This window comes from Thermobia domestica, chromosome 15 (assembly GCF_964235325.1).
Source record: "Thermobia domestica chromosome 15, izTheDome1.hap1.1, whole genome shotgun sequence".
In the NCBI taxonomy this organism is placed as follows: domain Eukaryota; kingdom Metazoa; phylum Arthropoda; class Insecta; order Zygentoma; family Lepismatidae; genus Thermobia; species Thermobia domestica.
Genome location: NC_137468.1, coordinates 60,968,777 through 60,991,346, shown reverse-complemented (window position 1 = coordinate 60,991,346; position 22,570 = coordinate 60,968,777). Strand labels below are relative to the sequence as shown.

Here is a 22,570-nt window from a genome sequence, read left to right as displayed (position 1 = left end):
AGGTTGTTTGGCTACGGGCATATAATTTGAAGTACGCACCAACTACCTCTATAAAAATTGCTGCGGAAGTACCTCAGGATTCTGAAACTTGGATATTTGGATAGGGCTCATAATAGTTCCTAAGTGAAGTCTTGAGGCGACTACAGTAGGTCCCATAGTATTGGAGCTACGGACTTGAAAATTTCATTTTTTTAAGTTTTCGGCAGCCTATAACTCCAAAAGGAAGCACTTGTGCACCCAGGTTGGTTAATACTTTTTGTCGTATTTTGGTGTCAGGAACCACCTCCCAAAGTTGTCGGTGTTGTTTTGAAACACCATGTATATATATCAACATTCTTAATTAATATGAAATTCAAACCAGAATAACATCAATACAATACAGAATCCACTTCAGGGAGAATACCCAGAAATAATGTTGCTATGAATCTTTATTGATTTTTTTAAAATCATTCTTGGGTGTGGAGAGGAAGAGTAAAAAAACAACTCTGTGGAAGGAACCATTTACGTATTAAGAAAGCGGGATATTAGACACTATCGCCCATCTACAGTTCTATCCGCCACACTTTATAAGGTGTCAATTGGATCCCGAACACTCGTATCTCTCTCCCTCTTGAGATGAGACGTGGTTCTTGTGAGACGCTTGTTAGACCACACCTTGTAAATACGTTGAAGAACCTGCTTTGATATACCAACAAATGAAATACAGAGCGTTCAAAAAGTCTCTATACACCAGAATCGTCTGCAAGCATGTTTGGAGGCTCATGGAGGACATTTCCAACATTTGCTGTGAAAATGTGTGTGTATATGCTACGCCCTGTACATAGTGCTTTTATGCCATAAAATAAATAAATTTTGAGTAAAAATAATTTTCTCGTTGCTTTGAATATGTGACAATTCAGGTGTATAGAGACTTTTTGAACGCTCTGTATTTTCATTTAGTAGTCCCTGCAATCATTGTGCGTCAGCGACATTACGTCTAACCATTGAAACCTATCTATAAACATGGAAATGGGCCAATGTTTGCTCTGGAAGAATTAAAGTTTTTTAAATTTTTTTTTTTTAAGTGGGTTTACCATCACTTGTATATCTCCAGATCTGTGTAAATCAAGAGTTGATTATTTCTTGTGTTCACTTTTATTATTTCTGGTCGTCTTTGCTAGAGCCTGTCTATCTCAGGTGTGCACTCGGAAAATATGCGAAACATACTTCGGCCCCATCCCTGCCACCCTCTGACGGAGGAAACTCCCATTGCTTAGAGAAAAGAAATGAATGACCCCAGCTGTGTTGCCAGTTTCTCATTCAGTCCTTTGATCTTGACGAGTGAAGATTGTAGGCTACTTAGAATGGATAACAAGACAGCACAATGAAGTCCGTGAAATAATTCAAAGTGGCAACGCTTCCGCGTCCAATAATTGAAAGATCTCGTCCGCAGCAACTTGTTCCTCCCTTTTCCAGGGAGGTGCGGAACACACATGTCTACAGTAGCGACAGAAGGGGCACACTTGAAATAGAAAGGCACTAACAGATTGTAATCGTAGTTAATTCCTCAGTTATTCTTCATTACTTTGGTAATGTTTGTGTAAAATATCCGGTTGTTATTAATCGGTAGTCTCATTTACCTAAATTATTTAATTTTTGCTCTACACTCAGTTGTCCAAGCACATGATTTGCAGCGTAACTTTATTGCTTTACCACATTAGAGAAGCCAGCCATTAGAGAACCTATTCTCCTTCCAAATTACAAATCCTGTTCCTGCCCTTTTCCATATACGACTCTGTCTGTCTTTGCTAGACGAAATATTAGTTTCGTCTATTAACTCTTTGATACCTTGAAAGTAATCAAAGTAAGGTTTTTATTTTTATTTTCATTTGATAAGTAATAGTTGCGTATGCTTTTGTTTCAGAAACTTAATTTAGCACTCGTCCATGGTACAAACAATATTTGTAAAGAAGTAGGAGGTATAATGAATGTGACGTTCGACAGGGGCGCTGTGAAACTTATTTCTGAATTCTTATGGAAGAAAATGAAAGTTTATAGCGAAGATATGGAAGCTTTTGCAAGGTAATTTTCTAAAATAATGCTTTATATTTTGTGTCCATGCTTCATCCCTGAAACTTCATATTTTATCTTTGGTAAACACTAATATAACTACTTGGGCCGACTGGAAAAAATCCATAATCTCACATAACGTGAGAACAATCAGCCCAAAGAGCGACATCAACTGCAGTCTGGTAGCTAAATCTCTCCACTACAATTTCAGTAATGTGAGAACAAAACAGCTGAAAGATCGCCACTAACTACCACCTTGTAGCCAAATTCCTTCACTACAATCGCATGTAACGTGAGAACAAAACAGCTCAAAAAACAATACTTACTGCCATTTGGAAGACAAGTCCGTCCACTACAATCTCACGTAACGTGAGAACGAAAAGAGTCACTACTGCCATCTGGTAGACAAATCCCATCAGTACGAATATGCCAAAATTCATGGAATTCCGTTCATTTGCCCTGTGTGAGTAGGCTCTAAAATAATCAGATATACCAACTATTGTCAATGTGTCTGAAATAACTGCTGTGATTCAATTTTTAACAGCAAGAAAGCAACTCCCAATCACATTAATCATAGTTTTTAAGCTCTTATAGTGAGAATAATGTGGATCAAAGTAAATTGAGTAGGTGAGCAGCAAAAGTTTGTGCATTAAAATAAAGAAACCTTGGAGTTATCTAGTGGCGGTTTCAGCGGGTAGGTAGGGCCAACTTAAAAATTTTGAAAAATATATAAACGCTGAAAGATACAATAAAGAATAAATATATTTTACACTGTTTATATTAATAGTTGATAATTATTTAACAAATAGCATCAACCACTATTATAAAAGTAATTTCCTACTGTTACTAATCAATCAAATGTGTATATGTATCTATAAACGAGGGAGCGACCCTACCCTAAATTAAAATTCTAAAACCGTCCTGGAGTTATCGCACAGGTCTGTGATGGATGAAAACAGTAACAGCAAATGGACGACGTAATTGTAAACATTGACTAATTTTATTCTGGTTTACTTTCTCCGTTATTAAAAATTCAATCATTGTGCATTATTTTAGTCACATTGACATAGCAGGCATATTTCATTCCATTTCATGTGCATTACTGTAGCCACGTTGACATAGCAGACATTCTTGATTCCATTTCATGTGCATTATTTTAGCCCCGTTGACGTAGTAGGCGAACTTAATTCCATTTCAAATGTAATATTGTAAGTTTTTGTTTGACATATGTATTTGAAATGTGTAAAAACCTGATTAGTGTCATTTGAAAAAAGTTGGGTTGGCAACACTGTTAACCTAGTGGTATCGCAGAGTACATCAAACAATATCCCCTTCGGAGGGGGCGCGGTGGTTCAGTGGTAGAGCGTTCACCTCCGGTGCTTGGGGTTCCGGGTTCGATCCCAGCTCGCGCCGTGTGGACTTTGTGGTGGACAAACACCGTGCTCGTGGGCTTTCTCAGGGTTCTCCTGTTTCCTCCTACTTTCTTCATCCCACCATTTCATTCATTTCTCATCATTACCATCTTCTTTAGCCTAATCGGCATAACCGTGGGACGTAAAACTAAAGATTTCATTTCAATATCCTCTTCGGATATTTGCATGGTACAAAATTTCAGCATTTTGTATTTACGTTTAAAAATGACAAGGGAATATCAAGATAAATGATCCACCCTATATACGAGATGCTATTTACGACCCTATATATATGCAATTGACGAAATACACATGTATTTTTTAAAACCAACTTGTATACTTTTTATACTTAAAAATGATTTTCGGCGGATTTTTATTTCTTATATATATAAGAAGCATAAAATTAGCACCAAAAACCACACGAAATGCTCCCACTACACACTTTCCAACAATGATCCGAACAGTAAATTGTATGGGTTTGTTGGGGAAACTTATGCACAAACATACGCGAGCTGTGTGCTGACCATTTGATTTCCGGGGCAAATTTTGCTCTAATTTCTCCTTCTGATTAAAATTGTTCAATGGTGTTCTGATTACGGAGGGTACCTGTAATCAGGGATTTATTTGTAGCCGGGGAAGCCTGGGAATTTCCCCCCTTCTAAGTTTTCGATTCCCTGTTTCTAGGTTTAATTCAATCTTCCCAGCCTGGGAAGATGTTTTCTACCTTTCTTAGGCTATACAATCTGTTTTAAAGTACACTAATTCAACTCCATATTTTAGTAATAATCCTTTACTTTTTTTAGTATGTTTATTGTCGCGAGCTATGCTGGTCTTGTTTATAGAATTCTTTCCCGAAGAAAAATCTTGCAACTGATACCACTGATTATCGTACTTCATCTGAGTAACGGAGTATTATTATTATTATTATTATTATTATTATTATTAATATTATTATTATTATTATTATTATTATTTTCAGTTATCATTGAGCAGTCACTGCAGTTGTGAATTGGTAGTTTCTTCGTTGACAAGCACATCAGAAAAAACATAAGGAAATGTATATTAGACTATATTTTAATAAAGGAAAAGCTTCTGACGATTAAATAGCAAGTAATTCCGATACACAAAGTAAACAAATAAGAGGCTTTCGTGTTAATTGTGAATGAAATTCGTGTTAAAAAGACAACTGTGATATTTAGAACTGCCTATGTTATTGCCCAAAATCGTCTGTCGTTTACCGTGCATCTTATTAAATAGTAAGAAATATATGGAATGAATTTCGAACAAGTTCTCTACTCTAATGTTACGTGTTCAGATATTATTGGCTTTGTAGCTACAGAAATGAACGAAAATTGATCCAGTATCTTGCGAATTCCGATGAACCCTTCGAGCTAATGATGGACGAATCCTCTACTGTGTCTCATAAATCTGTTCTCACTGTGTATATCCGTACTGTACTTAATCAGGTGCATAGCAATATATTTTTAGGTTTATTTGAGTTATAGGTAAAACAGGCAGAGAGGTTTGTGATTCCATAGTTAAAACTTGTGAAAGTATGAATCTTTCCCAAATTATATTACGGGAAAGACTTATAGTAGTTTGTATTGATGGCGCAAATAACATGCAAGGCGAAATAAATTGTGCTATTTCTTTACTCCAGCGAGAATTAAACACCAATTTATTTGTGTTTCACTGCATGAGTCATAAGCTGGAACTGGCTGTTCACAACGTTGTAAATACGATTTCAGATATGGTTCATTTTCAAAGCCTTGTTGAGAGATTGCACAGTGTTTACTCAATGTCCCCGAAGAACAGGGGAGAAATCGAATTGATATCAGGAGAACTAAGTATTCGCTTCTATAATATTACTAAACTTTTTGATGTACGGTGGTTAGGCTCTTCATACCGTTCAGTAGAAGCATTGCGGAAGTCTACCCTGCGCTAGTGGAACACTTTCGAGAAGCTTCTACAAATTTGCAGAGAAGCTTTCAGCAGCGTGCAATATTTTCAAATCTGTACGTAAAACTCACTGAGTGGAATTTTGTTTATGAAATGTCCATGATCCGAGATGCACTGGAACCTCTACATATCCTTAGCCTGTTTCTACAAGAAAGGTCTTCATCCCTTTTACAGGTAATAAGCTAAATTGAAAAACTGTAAATGTTCTGGAAGCGTTGAAAGAAAAGTTTGAAGAAACTGGTCAGTTTTGTGGAGTCTCACTGGCAAAACCCTTATAGAATTCTCTTGAGAAGTACCGGAAAATAAGACTGCAAGTGTCTAGCAGATAAAATACGCTCGAAACGTTCAGTAGGGCCGAGGTTTTTCAACGATCCAATTGGCGAGAAGAATTGTCTGCAAAAATGTTAAACGGAGACAAAGAAGTAATGCAAATTTCAAAAATAAAATAAAAAATAAAAGAATTAAAATTTTTCTCTGATGATTCAGCTAAAATTCTGCAGGAATTTCTAGAGCATAAGGTGAAACTTAATATTGGCCTAAATCTACAAAATCTTAACATGGAAGTCAGTGTTCTTCCAGTTTCTTCTGCAGAGTGTGAGAGAGGCTTTTCCAGCTTAAACTTCCAGCATACAGATACTAGAAACCATTTATCTGTAAAAACCCTCGAATTTATTCTTTTCATAAACGTTAATGGACCAGATATTACCTCGTTCAATGCAGAAAAGTATGCCATCAGTTGGATAAAAAATGGACATCATGACATCATGCTATCATCAACAAACCATCTGGGGAAAAGACGGTATCCGATGTAAAACAACCTCGTATTGTTACACTATTCTAAAGTGAGGTACGGTGTGATAGTATTTTTAATTTTTAAAGACAGTGTTAGATAACATGCTGAAGATCATGCTTCAGCTTAACCCTTTCTTTGTTCAATTCTAGATTCATTTGAATGCCAGTATGTTTTGTTGGCCAAAACTTTACTTTCAGGAGAACATTGATAAGTGCACGCACCCCTGAATCTAATTTTATTAAGTACAAGGAGCAAAATGGTACTAAAAGTTATTTATGATGAGGAATGACATTTAGTAGCGTCTTTCCCCTTCTATTTATTGTTGTATTTATTGTTCGGGCGGGGAATTTGGTCTTTAAGGACCAAATTAGAACAGACTAAAGAATTACTTGTCATAGCAAAACCGTTTTACGTAGGAGTGTGACACTTGTTATGACAAGGTGTGCAGATTGTAATGCAACAATAGAGCTTTTACTGAGTGCTCTACACTTGTCCTCAGAAGTAGGACAAAAAGTAGTAAGGTAACTAACGCATGGAATATAATCTACCTAACCATATCTTATCTAACGTACCTATTCGTATTTACTATAAAATTGTTTGTAAAAAAAGTTTAAAAAATGATGAACTTGGGGGTTTCCTATCAAACTAGTACCATAATTTCAAAGTAGGTAGATTTAAAAATAAAGTTGTCCCAACCCCACTTTAAAGTTATTCTGTTATATGGAACACAATCTTGCATAAATATTCCCCCCTTCTACAAAATCCACAAATAAATCACTGCCTGTAATATTCACTCACTCTCAAGTTAAGTTGGCGACATTTGTTAGTACGATGTTAATTTCATTTAAATTGTACCTTGTGTGCAAGATTGTTCAAGTGTGTTAAGAAATATCTATATACATAATTTATTGTTTCTTTCAGGCATGCCAAGCGAACAACCGTAAACTATGATGATTTGAGATTATTAGTTAGGCGGAACACTATACTAGTAAGTAGCTTATTGCTGTTATAACTCAGATATACCAACTCTTTAAGTTACAGGGAAACAGTGGCTCAGTGGTAGAATGCTCACCTGTGGTGTGAAGGGTTCCTAGTTCGATCCTAGGTCATGAGAGTTTGTGATGGACAATATCATGTCCGGGGTTATACCGTTTCCTCTGGCATTCTCATTCCACCAGTTCCTTTTATAGCCATTCACTTTCATTTATCTTCCGTCTCTTTTACCCTACAAGGTGTATGGGTGAGACTGGACATAAAGCTCTGAGGATTTCATTTCATTTTGTAGTGAGGCACTTATAGAATTAAGTACTGTAATCCCCAGATAAGAAACTAAAGTATTTTTGTCTGTCCAGTTATGGTAAAAACGGAAGGAAGGTAATAACATGTGAAAAAGAAATTCTAAAAAAGAAGGAAGAAAAATACATACATTAAGTATCGGGTACGATAGATATTTGAGAACACACATTATGACGGTAGGTCATAACTACAAATTCTCAAAGAAGAACCTAGCCTAACCCAGGAAATGAAGATGCACGCTGTCATTGTCTCCTTGACTGCAAGCCACTCCGATTCAGAGATCGCTGCATTCCTAAATATTGCTTAGTCATTCATCTTAAAAGTTCGGAGAGAACTAGGGGCTGCCAAGGGTGATGTGACCACCGTTTCAAACGCAAAATGACATTGCCGACACTCGGATATTATCAGGATGCCGAAATTTGTCCGTTCTGTCCAAGCTACCGTGTATGAGGATCCGACGAATCCATGTAGGTTGGGAGGCTACCGTCTCACATGTGCTTTATGAGAACATTCATTACAAGCCGAACGTAATGCGGGGAGGACAGTTCTTGTCTGAGAGAACCAGAGCGAAGCGACTGACCAGAATCAATCTCCTCGTGAACAAGCTAAAATATCCGAGGAAGCAAGGAATGGTCTGTTTTCTTCATTGAGAAAATGTTTGTCCAGAGCCAGAAGGTGAACTGCACAAATAGTCGGTGGCTATGTAAAGTCCATGAGGAGGTTCCAGGCATCGTACACACCAAATTTCCATCCTCAGTAATGGTTCAGCGGGTCTTAAGCAATGAAGGCAACGTGATTCCTTCAAATTTTTTGCTCCAAGGTGCCAGAGTCAACGCTGTTACTTACATAGAGGTGTAGTACAGTATTATGAAGCCCTCGATTATGCCAACCTAGGAAATGGAGATGCATGCTGTCATCGTCTCCTTGACTGCAGGCCACTCCAATTTAGAGATCGCTGCATCCCTGAATGTCGGTTGGTCATTAGTCTTCAAAGTTCGGAGAGAACTGGGAGCTGGATTACTGTTGTAGCGCGTGTAAAACCGTACGTTTTTTCTTCAGGACTCCGCTCTATCCCATACATTCCACATCATCCAAGAGCATGTCACTCCCGACATGTATCTCCCCAGATATTGACACCCAATGAACTATTACGTATGGGACGTAGTTGAGAAAGACTCCAATAAGCATCCACACAATACCGTTGTGGCTCTCAGGCAGCTGTTGCGGATGCAATGGTAAACACTTCCAAGACCTATTTCATTACTGCCAGAGAGGCGCAACGAAAAACTATTTCGACAGCGTGTACAGGCGGTTATATCGTCTGATCGTGGTTTCATTGAATGGTGTCGATTAAGGATGTCACCTCTACAGCGCGTTAAAAGGTAATAAATGCTCTTTCTCTGTTGTCTGTTCCTTCAATTATGAGGAAAATTCTTGACCTGCACCTGCATATTGGTAAATAGATGCCCTTAAAAGCAAGACTACTTGCTACGTTGCGTATAACTTAATGTAAGATTCAAACAACATGAACTCCTACGGAGAATCTAATCTGAGTGTTCCGCGCTGAAAACACGTATGATAACAATACAGCCACGAGAGCGCTCTAATATTCTTATTTTTGCTTATCCTGTTTTCTTCTTCTTTCTTTGTAATAACAAGCAAATATGTAACAGTTTCAGCGTATGACTATTTTATTGAAGTTTGCCTTCAATATTAATCGTAATCATTTCTTTCTTGTATGAACAAGAACAACTTTGTTATATTTTATTTTCACAATATTAGTATGTAGCCTTCGCCGCTGGTCTAGTAGCTAGCTCGTCTGCCTTTAGTAACATAATCCCGGGTTCGATTTCCAGTGGGAGAGAACAAAAAATTTAATTTCGCAATCATTCACTTTCACCAGACTAAAAGACATAACCCTGAGACGTTAAACTTTTTTTTTTTTTCAATATCAGTGAGTGAGAATTGCTGGAAATAAACATCAAAACTGGTGTTGTACTGGCAGGAAATGGAACTTCTTCTGTAGACACATTTACTAAAGTGCTCGGAATGAAGACGAAATTGATTTCTTCTTGTACGTATATAGTGTACATATTTTTTGTCAGAAAACTGGTCATATCTGTGACAAAACTCAGCAGTAGAACGAAGTTAAGAATGTAATATTAGGATGCCCGCTAGTCCAGCGATTTTCTTTTTTCAAGACGTTTACTATTAAGAAAGGCATTAGGACTTGAAGTGGATTTACACATGTTAATAACTTCCTTCTTCCTGACAATTAGGTATGGTAATACTTCCACACTGGTAGATGTGTTATATAAGTGCGTGAAGGATTCGTAAAGCAAATAGAAGTTTCCATTTTATGTTTTTCTCATATACCACCTAACTTACTCTTTCACGCATACAAAATATATCCACTAATGCATGAAGTAAAAGCACACAGAACCAGCTAGCAAATACATTTGAAATTAAAAGAATTCGGCAATGCAGAAACAAAATGTTCAGAAACCCAGAACATATACCGGGTGAGGCATTTAAAACTGTTTTTTTGAATATCTGGAAAACTACAAATCGGATTTTGAAAAAGTTGTAATAAAAGTTGTTCGTCTCGAAGGGGGACATCCAATGATACCACACTCGACCCCTTCCCCCACCCCCCGGGGGCGGGAGGGGGGCAACTTTGAAATCTTAAATAGAAACCCCCATTTTTTATTCCATATTCTGATTCTCCGTAAAAAAATACGTAACTTTTGTATTGAACATTTTTTTCGTTGCGTGATAGATGGCGCTGTAATCAACAAAAATCAAAATGGCTCACAAACATTTGAAAAATGAGGCATTTAAAACTGTTTTTTGAATATCTGAAAAACTACAAATCGGATTTTGAAAAAGTTGTAATAAAAGTTGTTCGTCTCGAAGGGGGACATCCAATGATACCACACTCGACCCCTTGCCCCCAACCCTTGGGGCGGGAGGGAGGGCAACTTTGAAATCTTAAATAGGAACCCCCATTTTTTATTCCATATTCTGATTCCCCGTGAAAAAGTACGTAACTTTTGTATTGAAAATTTTTTTCGTTGCGTGACAGATGGCGCTGTAATCGACAAAAATCAAAATGGCTCACAAACATTTGAAAAATGAGGCATTTAAACTGTTTTTTGAATATCTGGAAGGAAGAAAATGCGTAATCCTGACAAGTGGAAACGCAAAACGTAAAAATTAAAAGAGTCAACCTATTCACCCAAATGTTTGCACGAAACACTTTAACTGTAACCATGTAGGAGGAAAGACTTAGATGTACAGAAATGTGTATGCAAGATATTTGCAAATTTCACCAATGCTTCTATTTGGTTAAAGATAAAATAATCCAAGACAATTTCATATTAAAGCATACGAAACCTTCAACACCACAACGAAAAGACCAAAGAACAACAGGGAAGAAGCAACACAGCTTTGGATTCGATATTACGATCCGAAATGTGATAGTGACATCAAAACACTGCTGATAGTGTGTAAGAATTTTTTTGTTGTGTGTTAGAAGTATCTGAGAAACGGTTTAAGCTAATATGTAAACGGAATTTTGAAAGTGGATAGCTGGCATCAGAAAACAGAGGAGGAGACCATAAGTCCCATATGTTTGAAGCCAAGAAGAAAACTGTTAAAACATTCATTGAAAGACCAGGCCCGTATTTAGGTAAGTGCTATTCTATGCTCGAGCACAGGGCGGCAGAATTTATTGGGCGGCAAAATTTTGGAATTTCTCTAAGATTCACAATAGAGTAATATTTAAAACTAGCAATCTGCAGAGTCCCGCGCAAGGGCGAGAAAATATGTTTAAAAAGTCATCCTTTCCCACCCCATTCCAAGCGGTGAGGTTGAACTTAAAACATCATGAAAAATGATACCGTTAAACTTAGCGACCTCGAAAACTATGAATTCAACACTCATATCTGTCGTTTTCGATTACTTTTAAAATCTCGCCCCCTTCCTGGGGAGTGGAATATGACCTTGAAGTTGAAATGTATTAAAGGTGTCGTTATACATCTCAGCGACCCCCCACCCAAATAACTGAATTCAACTATAATAATATTGGTCGTTTTTGAGGGGGCGGCAAAATTGTGCGGGGAGGCAGCAAAAGGGCACATAGGCGCACAATATTATAAAAACGGGCCTGTGAAAGACTAATTCCTGTACAAAAACATTATTGCAGACGAGAAAATGGAAAGAAGCATTAGCTGCCAAGTTATTTGTCTGTAGCAAAACTTCACCAACTGTACAATAACGATGTGGAAAACGATCTTCGGGTTCCATACTCTTATTTGTAACTGAATACAATATAAGTTTTGGAAGTCCTGCTGTAAATAAATGTTCGAAATGTATGCAGTTTGAGTTGAGACTTCAATCAGGGAATACCTCTTGTGAAACTGAATTTTTGATACATAAGAGAAAGGTGAAGCCTTTCATTCCTTATTGAAAAGTAGAAACAATGATGCAATCACTTTATTATTCGACTCGCAAAAGAATCATGTTCTTCCTCGAGTTCCAGATCAAACCGCCTATTACAGCAGCACAATTTTAGTTGTTTAATTTTACGATTTACGGAGGAACGTCAACCGATAGGCAAACAAAGAACAAATTGTTTACACAGTATATTATTGGACAGAAGCACCCGTAGCCAAAGGATCATCGGAAATTGCATCAGTAGTGTTTCATCGTCTGCAAAACACGTCATGTGAAGGCGTATCAGAAATTCGACACTTTGTAGATGGATATGCAAGGCAGAATAAGAACTCTGCTAAGATTTGCATCTTGTTCCATTGGCTGAATGAATGCACTATATCTAATTTCTCCAGGACACTCCTATCTCACTTCTCATCGTGTTTTATAATAGGATTGAGCTTGAGCTTAAGGGTCGTGATACAATGATACAGCCTAAAGGATATGCTAAACTGTTCCGTAATCATAAATAGTAATCGAGATGTTTGACGAAACTGCCTTGTACAACTGAAAGTAAGTATCGTAAGAAAATATGAAGAATCCAAATGAATGGCACTTCAAATTCCACAACTTTAAAATAAAAGTTATGTTCTTGCAACAGTACCAACTTCACCCATTGCAGTAAGGGGTTCGTATTTAAGATTTCAAAGTTGCCCTCCTCCCACCCCCTGGGGGGCGCGGTGGCTCAGTGGTAGAGCATTCACCTCTGGTGCTTGGGGTCCCGGGTTCGATCCCAGCCCCCGCCAAGTGAACTTTGTTGTGGACAAACACCGTGCTCGTGGGTTTTCTCGGGGTTCTCCCGTTTCCTCCCACTTTCTTCATTCCATCATTTCACTCATCTCTCATTATCACCGTCTCCTTTAGCCTAACCGGCATAAACGTGGGACGTAAAACTTAAAGATTTCATTTCATTTTTTTCCTCCCACCCCCGGGGGTGGGGGCAGGGGCTCGAGTGTGGTATCATTGGATGTCCCCCTTTGAGGCGAACAACTTTTATTACAACTTTTTCAAAATCCGATTTGTAGTTTTCCAGATATTCAAAAAAACAGTTTTAAATGCCTCATTTTTCAAATGTTTGTGAGCCATTTTGATTTTTGTCGATTACAGCGCCATCTATCACACAACGAAAAAAATGTTCAAATACAAAAGTTACGTATTTTTTCACGGAGAATCAGAATATGGAATAAAAAATGGGGGTTCCTATTTAAGATTTCAAAGTTGCCCCCCCCTCCCGCCCCCGGGGGGTGGAGGAAGGGGTCGAGTGTGGTATCATTGGATGTCCCCCTTCGAGACGAACAACTTTTATTACAACTTCTTTAAAATCCGATTTGTAGTTTTCCAGATATTCAAAAAAACAGTTTTAAATGCCTCATTTTTGAAATGTTTGTGAGCCATTTTGATTTTTGTCGATTACAGCGCCATCTATCACGCAATGAAAAAAATGTTCAATACAAAAGTTACGTATTTTTTCACGGGGAATCAAAATATGGAATAAAAAATGGGGGTTTCTATTTAAGATTTCAAAGTTGCCCCCCATGGGGTGGGGACAGGGGGTCGAGTGTGGTATCATTGGATGTCCCCCTTTGAGGCGAACAACTTTTATTACAACTTCTTTAAAATCCGATTTGTAGTTTTCCAGATATTCAAAAAAACAGTTTCAAATGCCTCATTTTTGAAATGTTTGTGAGCCATTTTGATTTTTGTCGATTACAGCGCCATCTATCACACAACGAAAAAAAAATTTCAATACAAAAGTTACGTATTTTTTCACGGGGAATCAGAATATGGAATAAAAAATGGGGGTTTCTATTTAAGATTTCAATGTTGCCCCCCCTCCCGCCCCCGAGGGGTGGGGGCAGGGGGTTGAGTGTGGTATCATTGGATGTCCCCCTTCGAGGCGAACAACTTTTATTACAACTTTTTCAAAATCCGATTTGTAGTTTTCCAGATATTCAAAAAAACAGTTTTAAATGCCTCACCCGGTATATAAATGGAAGATGAACAGTTATATTAATAGTTGGATGCAGTATTTTTGACATCAAGTGTCAAAATAGGGTACCGAAAAATGCGTATATCAGAATACCACTTGGTCATAGTCCTCACACTGATAGGTAAAAGAGATTTAATTTGTTTAATGTACATGTATAGCAAACTTGTAGCGAAGAGATTGTAGGAAGTGGCAGCTGCTGGTTTCTTTTTAACCCTAGAACACTAAACACTCATAAATTTGATGACTGGCAGTAGTCGCATTATGGTCATATTTCCGTGCATGCGTTCCCCGTGACGACCCAGATATCTTCATTTGTTTAGCAGATGACTTTACGGATGGCACTTTTTTATTGTTTCAGTTGCTGCTTTACCGGACGTATATAGTTTGTATTTCACAACTGTCGTCCGTTTCACGAATATTTAGCGATATCATCAGTTCTAGGTTTCGAAAATCGGATACTCGTTGTGACAGTGCAATTACAGAAATATTAAAGTGAATTTTAAAAAACGCTTTTCACTGATAGATGACCACGTTTCCCCTATCAATCAAATGTATTTTGATACGGAGGAACAAATATTCACAAGAATCCACTCAAAATCAAGAATTGGGTTTCGGAACTACCCAAATAACAAATTGATCCGATGATTAGAGAATAATTCGTGCAGTGATTTTTGATTTATTCTTTCTTTCTTTGTTGAAAAAGTTTCATTGTTGGAAGCATGTTTCTGAAGGGTAAGATTAAATGCGCTCAAGAATGAATAAAACAAAACAACTAAATGCTGCACGGATTTCCTCTGAATGTTTTAAAGTTCTCCCAACATAGGAACAGGTGAAGCTTTGGTAGAGTAAATTATAGTCTTAGAATTGACTCCTACTACCGATTTTATTATAAAAATCTTCTATAATGCAATTTTTCTAACAGAAGATAGAGAAAGGTGGCCCGAGCAGCCTAGGGTAGCAATTCTACAGAGCTCCGCAGCAAGCTAGGTGGAGTGGATTAGGTATTCCCCAATTCTCCGAAGCAAGCAGAGGGGTGGTTTAGAAAGTCACAGAACTTCGAAGCAAGTTAAGTGACTGAGGTTAGAAATCTCGACAGAGCTCTGAAGCAACCTAAGCGGAAGGAAGGAAATCGTAGAGTTCCGAAGTAATCTGGAGGCTTGGGTTGGGTATCTCCTAGAGCTCCGAGCAAGCTAAAGGAGGGATTGACCAGCCGAGACTGATAGCTCTCTGTGGAATCTTCTTGGTTATATAGGCGCTCCAGCTGAGGTGATGGCGCTGCTGTTCCATCATCGTCATGTGACTGGTGGTGTCGCTGTTGCCTCTGTCGTTTGCAATCGTAGTATTGCATAGTAAAGTGCACGTGGTTGTTGTTTATAAGTAGGAGCACGTGTGGGATGTTTGTAAACACAAACACGTGGTGCATTGCAATATAGTTTTAAATTTGATTTAAACTACTCCCTGAGCAAGACAATAAGTTTAATGTAAAAATTATTAATGTGTAACAGTTTCGCCAAGTATCCACTTTGGCTTCATCAGATACAATCCACAATAAACGTATTATTTTGCTCACCGAGTAGTTTAAATCAAATTTAAGTTTACAAAAAGTAAAGCTTGGACAATGGAAAACATTATATTCAAGTTGTCTGGGCGAAGTTTCAACATTCATCTCTTAATGTGATTGAATTATTGTATATATTATCGCTCCTTTAAAATTAATTGGAAAGGTAGGAGAAATATATTGCTATCTATTGGCTATAATCTAGTCTTTATACTGACCTTAATGTTTGTTTTAAGCAAAATGCTGTTCTTCCAATATTTTGCAATTGTCAGTTTTGCATATTTCTAAAAATTTGCAAATTTCTAAAGAGTGCAAACCATTTTATTCCTTTGTTCATCATGCTATGAAAGTGACTGAGAAAATTTTAATAGTTGAAAAATTCGTGCTTTTTAGAACTACTTAGGACAAGAAAAGTTCCCACCAACTGTTCTTGTTGTTTAATTATATGTTGAACCAAACTAAATATAGTTCAATAACATATTTTGAGTAGTAAATTTTACGAATGTTTAGTAATAACGTGACTCCTAGAGAGTTTAATGTTCTAGAGTTATGTAGGTTCTTGGTTCACTTTAGTGCCCACTATCTCGCCTATATATATATATTAACTAACTAACTAACTAACTCTATGGCCTATGGAACCCGCAGGTTCAGTGCCGCGTTCACAAAAGCTCTCCACTGACTTCTATCCTTAGCTAATTGCATCCAGTTTCTACTTTGTATTCCTATCTCTGCGAGATCCATCTTAATATTATCCTCCCATCTGCGCCTAGGTCTTCCTAATGGTCGTTTTCCTATGGGTCTTCCAGTCAAGACTTTGAAAGTGTTTCTACTTTCTTCCATTCTAGCTACATGACCTGCCCATCTAAGCCTCCTAGACTTGACGACCCTAACAATGTTGGGTAAACCGTATAAACTATGTAGTTCCTCGTTATGAAGTTTCCGCCATTCCCCATTCTCGTTCCTCTTGGGTCCGAATATTCTTCTCAGGATCCTGTTCTCAAATACTTTCAGTCTATGTTCTTCCCTCAGAGTAAGTGACCATGTTTCGCAACCATACAGAACAACAGGCATGATTATCGTTTTATATATTTTAAGCTTCAAATTCTTCGACAGAATTCGCGACGACAAGAGATTTTGAACCGAATAGTAACACGAATTCCCTGCTTTTAGTCGACATTTAATTTCTTCGTGAATATGATTTTCGTCTGTTAATATTGATCCTAGATATTTGAAACTATCCACTTTATCAAAAGTATTATTTAATATTTTAACGCATCCATAATTTGCTGTATTCCGGTCCCGACGCACTTCCATATATATCAATGAGGTCTGACATCTTTGCAGTCAAGTAATTTCGTCCAATATAAACCAATTTCGTCTCCATTCCGAGATAATTGTGGAATGTAGTTATGAGATGTGTAATCGTCTTTATAACTCATCATAAATGTTCATGAATATTGTAAGGTTCCGCATGTCTTCACACCAGGCTGTAGCCATGAGTTTATTACATGTGTTTGCAGTAAATAAGTACAGCGCAGACGACAGTACCGAAGAGGAGTCGCCCACCATCGCCAACAGTCGGCAAGATGGAGATCAACGAAGGTAGCCGAGATTTTAGGATAAAAGACAGCAGCACACCTCAAGAATCATCAATCTCTGCAGGTTGATTAAACCACCAAAGCCCTAAGGCGCTTAGCCATTGGGAACACCTTACCCTCTCACGACGCTTGGTCAATTGAGAGATACCTTGCCTAAAAGCCCTACGACGCTTGGTCATTGGGTTCCCTTTCTCTCTCACGACGCCCGGTCACCGAGAGACACCTAATCACACAAACTCGCATTCCCTCTAACGACGCCTGATCAAAGAGAGTAACCTCACCTACAAAAGCCCTAAGACGCCTGGTCATTGGGTTCCTTCCTCTTTCTTACCTAAAAATAGTAGAGGAAACTACTTATTGTAATATATTTCTGTATTCAGGAGGATCTTTTATAATAAAAGTTGATGGGAAAGTCCAATCTCCCGTGTACAATAATTGCTCTCCCCTACATAAGTAAAGAGAATTTTACAATATAATCTTGTTAAAATTTAATTTTGTGTGTTTATTAATTTTTCATATTTCAGCACGTAGTTTCATCTTGTGTGAATTGAAAGTAAGAGAAGGCTGAAAAATGAGTAATTTGGAAACTGAATATTTTATTTGGTACATCTAATATCGTACTATTAAGTGTGATGCTTCCATGTTCCCTGACCTTCCTAATCAGATCTGGGTAACTCACATATGGGTCATTCCATATCAACTCAACACACCTTTTTATACTGACCCCTTCAGATTTTGGTGATTTTTACGTCATATAAAGATATCGTAGCAAGATCGAAAAAATGCCAAATTTCAGCCTTCTAGGTTGATTAGTTTTCGAAATTTCCAATTTTGGTCCAAAAATTGCATATATTAGCTTTCTTAATTTGATATATCTCGGTTCCTAAGGTACCGAACTAAGACTTACGTCATTGCAAAGCCATTGTTTAAAGCTTTTTCTAGATATATAAATCAATGGGAATGTACTAAAAGAAGTTTCGAAACTTCGAATTCGAATTTCTCGAAAAAGAGCAATTTTAAATTTGTGAAAAAAATCTTATATGTAGGTTAGGCTTTTATAAAGATATAGTCAAAATATAATTTTGGGATCGTCATGGAATCGAGAGATACAAACTTGGAAGGAAATTGTGTGAACAAAGAAAAAATATCTTACATGATTTGAATGTGTTCACTGAACTTTCCGTGCGCTGTAACATTTGGCAATTATTCAAACTACTCGACTGTAGCCCATCTTTAAGTAGAGACTAACCTTTAGCTGAAGTCTTATGAAGAGATGTGTTTTTTGGAAAACTGGTAGCTGTTTTGCCTCATCTTGTGCAACAAAGTCATAATTTTCCACGAAGTCAAAAACAACAAATTCACTTTCAGAAATGTTTCCTTTAACATGGTTGAAAAATAAACGTTGTTGCTTCCCTATGAAGTCGTGATAAAGATCATTTAATTTTTGACACAATAGCTTAATAAATTCTGATGATGGGTTCTGAATAGTTTGTAATGTACATCTATCAACAGACAGCCATTGAAAGAAAGTCAGAGTTTCGGTTAAGTTTCGTGTAGGGTGTCTTCCAGCAGAGTTTTGATGACGTCAGTTCTAGGGCAAGAAGAGCAAGTTTCTATAAAACAGTCCTCAGACATAGGTTCACATGTTATAAGGTGTAGGTAGTCCTTGTAACTTATTATGGGATCATTGAGTTGATTTTAACGTCCCGTTCAGCAGTGAGGCTATATGAGACATGGACTTACTGATTAACGTGGAATCTGAACTACATGAGCTCCCTCCGGCAGTCGAACCCATTATGGAACCATTGGTGAGAGTTTGTAACTTATCATTTTCTATCATTAACTTCACGTTCGGTGTGCCATACAAACGCAAACAGTGTGCGTTCCATTAGCTCCAGCTAACGACATTTTTGGGGCGAAGCTCTGAAAATTTGAAAAACCCCATGCTCATATAAAGAAACCACATTTTAAACGACTGATATACTTCCCACAAATTTTCAAAAGACATTTAGAAATTTTAACTTTCTTCCCACTGCTGTCTCTTACTGAAAGACAGTCTTTTATGCCTGGCATAATCCTAGAAATGTCAGCCATCTGGTAGAATTCGTTGACGGCCTGGGTGTTTTCTGGTGGAAGAACTTCTCCCGGTTCATTTCTATTATTTGTATCTTGCGATCCCATCACGATCCCAAAATTACATTTTGACTGTATCTTTATAAAGGTCAAACCTACATAAAAGATTTTTTTCACAAATTTAAAATTGCTCTTTTTCGAGAAATTCGAATTTGAAAATTCGAATTTTCGAAAAAATGAAATGAAATGAAATTTTGAGTTTTACGTCCCACGGTTATGCCGGTTAGGCTAAAGGAGACGGTGATAATGAGTAATGAATGAAATGGTGGAATGAAGAAAGTGGGAGGAAACGGGAGAACCCCGAGAAAACCCACGCACACGGTGTTTGTCCACCACAAAGTTCACTTGGCGGGAGCAGGGTTTGAACCCGAGACCCCTAGCACCAGAGGTGAACGCTCTACCACTGAGCCACCGCGGCCCCTCGAATTTTCGAAAATGCTTTATAGTACACCCCCATTGTTTTATATATCTGAAAAAAGTTTAAAACAATGGCTTTGCAATGGTGTAAGTCTTAGTTCGGTACGTTAATTAGGAGCCAAGATATATCAAATTTAAATATATATATATATATATATATATATATATATATATATATATATATATATATATATATATATATATATATATATGCAATTTTTGGACCAAAATTGCAAATTTCGAACCGTAAAATTTCAAAAACTAATCAACCTAGAAGGTTGAAATTTGGTACTTTTCAATCTTGCTATGATATCTTCATGTGACGTAAAAATCATCAAAATCCGAAAATGTGAGGGGAAAAATGTGCTTTTTTGTGTTGATTTCATATGGAATGACCCATACATCTTATGTCATAGAATGTTGTTGTGCTGTATTTTGTGTGCACGGTAAACAATGATGATGTCAAGAAAACACTCGGAAACATTACAGTTATAATAGTACTTCGTAATAAGTTGGGTAAGTATTTAATAAATAACGTAAACATTTATGTGTTTTGAAAATTCCTCAACAAGTTAAAAGAAGTGTGTAATCTTTGAATTTTAGCGTAGAATTAATGATTAACGTTTAATCGTAGATTTATGATTATTACAGCATCTTCACAAAGTGCCTATTAGAAGTAAACAAAATTTCTGCAAACTAAATAATATTATGAGTTTTCTGCATAGGTTTTTCACAGAAATAAGACCTTCAAATAAAGTCAAGGAAGTTACATCATCATATTAACAATTTGTTTACTTCATCATTGCCTACCGCGCACGCGAAATAGTGCAAGACGAAGTTCTAAAATGTGAGGTGAGTTGTACGTGAGTTGCCCAGATCTATTGACGAAGTTGCCAGGAAACATTGAAGCAATATAGCTAATAGTATATTAAATATTGGATTCAATAGCATACCTTTACAAAATATTCTGAACATGCCTCAATTCTTGTCTGTCATATTATACGTCAATAGTTACTGAAATTAGTTATTTAATTGCAGAAGGAACACGTCAATAAATTTATCGACGAGCGAGGTTCATCTTCTAAGCCAGTTGGAAGAAAACGAACGAAAAAGAAAGTAGAAAGTGAACCTACAGTAGCTGACGAAGGCGACGACGCTGTTGAAATTGTGTCTTAAATAAAAGGAAAACAAGGTGGCAACTGTATATAAATTTCCTTATATGCGACAAAAAGCCATCGAAAATTATGCTTGGCTTTTGATTTGATAAATCAGTGTATTTATTTGTATCTTAAGATTTTCTGTCTTCTATGTATATATTGTGTTTTTAACAGAAATATTGGTGGCTTTATATTATTTTTATGTGAATATATACAATTGAGTTTCATAGTTTGAATCTATTCGTACTTAAGTATAATGAAGCTTTCTTTCTTTTTTTTTTTATGTACATGACAATTTTAAACTCTCGATTGTACAATTTGTAATAAAATGCTAAAAGTAATATTTTTCTTTGTATTTTTGTATTTATATTTTTAAGTTCCAGGAGGTCATGTGAGATGGGACAGTTCAATTTAACGTACTATTCACTTCATGTACACTGAAGGCATTCAAACAAATTCTCTCTCTCTCTCTTTACCATTGCAAAAAAAGGGAAAGCAAATCACTGATCTTGTCAGGGACCGAAACTTTTGTAAGATACAATATCGTATAAAATTAGAATTTTCATCCCAATTCTCTCGCAGTTGATGTTGCTGAGAAAGCATTGTTGTTCCTTTTAGCCACTATCAATTCCTCCTACCAACAATAACTACCGTATATTTAATTTTTGTCTTTAAAAGAAGTATTGATTATTAGTTATGTATTAAATATCTGATTGATGAAGCAACCTGTCAAGATTCTACGTTTATTTGAAATTTCAAGGAAGGTTGTCTTCTGTTTGATTGGGTAATCGAATAACTTGGATATTAAAAGTCCAAATCGCATGCATTTAACATGTGTAAATATTATGTGCAGTGTCATGTGTGATATATATATATATAACACGTCGGAATGTACATTCATTCGTAACACATTGCATCTTGTTTGTGAAGCGAAAATTCGTGTCTTGCTGAGGGGGAAAAAATACTACTTCCAAATGAAAACGTTGGTTTATTAGAGCATTAGTTCTCAACCGATGTGTCGCGACACACTGATATATCACGCAGTTCCCTAAGGGGTGTCGCGAAATTTTAGAATTTAAAAATCATGAAGAATTTAATAATAATTAGTTAAAATCTGTACCAGTCAGCATTTCCAGCGGTAGCAGTAATGCTCAGTGCTATATAGAGTCTTATAAAAATTAATTGGTTTCGCTATAGCTATTAATAATAATAATAATAATAATAATAATAATAATAATATATCAAACAAGTGTGTGTGGACGCTCAGAAAAGTATGTTGTCAGTCAAGAAAGTACGAGAAAAGTTATAGGATTGGATGAGGTAGGCGTTTTTTATAGTCATTTGAAAGTCCACCGTATTAACATATTAGTACTTTGATATACTATACACATTGTCTTCGCTTTTGGATTGCATGCTAATATGAAAGTATCATATGAATACGGTAAGTACATTTCAATTCCCAATTTTGTCATTGCTTGCCAATGCAACGTAATCTCACAATCCCGACTATCAAAATAAGCGACAAGCATTCAATTAAATTTAAAAGCACAATAAAAGATGTTTTATTTATTTCACTAATACACAATCTCTATATAAATGGAGAAGCCCTGAGTGACCGGCTGATTAACGCCCAGGCCAAACCGCTTAAGGAGAGATTTAGATATCGCATAGGATTTGTGATATAAGGTACCACTAAGGAAGGATTTTTGGAAAT

At 36.8% G+C, this 22,570-nt stretch overlaps 1 protein-coding gene across 1 annotated transcript in view; it reads left to right on the top strand.

The window, feature by feature from the left end:
• LOC145671043 (centromere protein S-like) overlaps nucleotides 1-21,197 on the top strand; it is a 36,486-nt gene extending 15,289 nt beyond the window's left edge. The window contains exons 3-5 of the mRNA XM_081739723.1: nucleotides 1,904-2,061; nucleotides 7,135-7,201; nucleotides 20,738-21,197. Of these exons, the coding sequence (XP_081595849.1) occupies nucleotides 1,904-2,061; nucleotides 7,135-7,201; nucleotides 20,738-20,875 (363 nt within the window). The 3' untranslated portion in view covers nucleotides 20,876-21,197. The remainder of the gene's footprint in view (nucleotides 1-1,903; nucleotides 2,062-7,134; nucleotides 7,202-20,737) is intronic.
• Nucleotides 21,198-22,570: the final 1,373 nt, after the last annotated feature.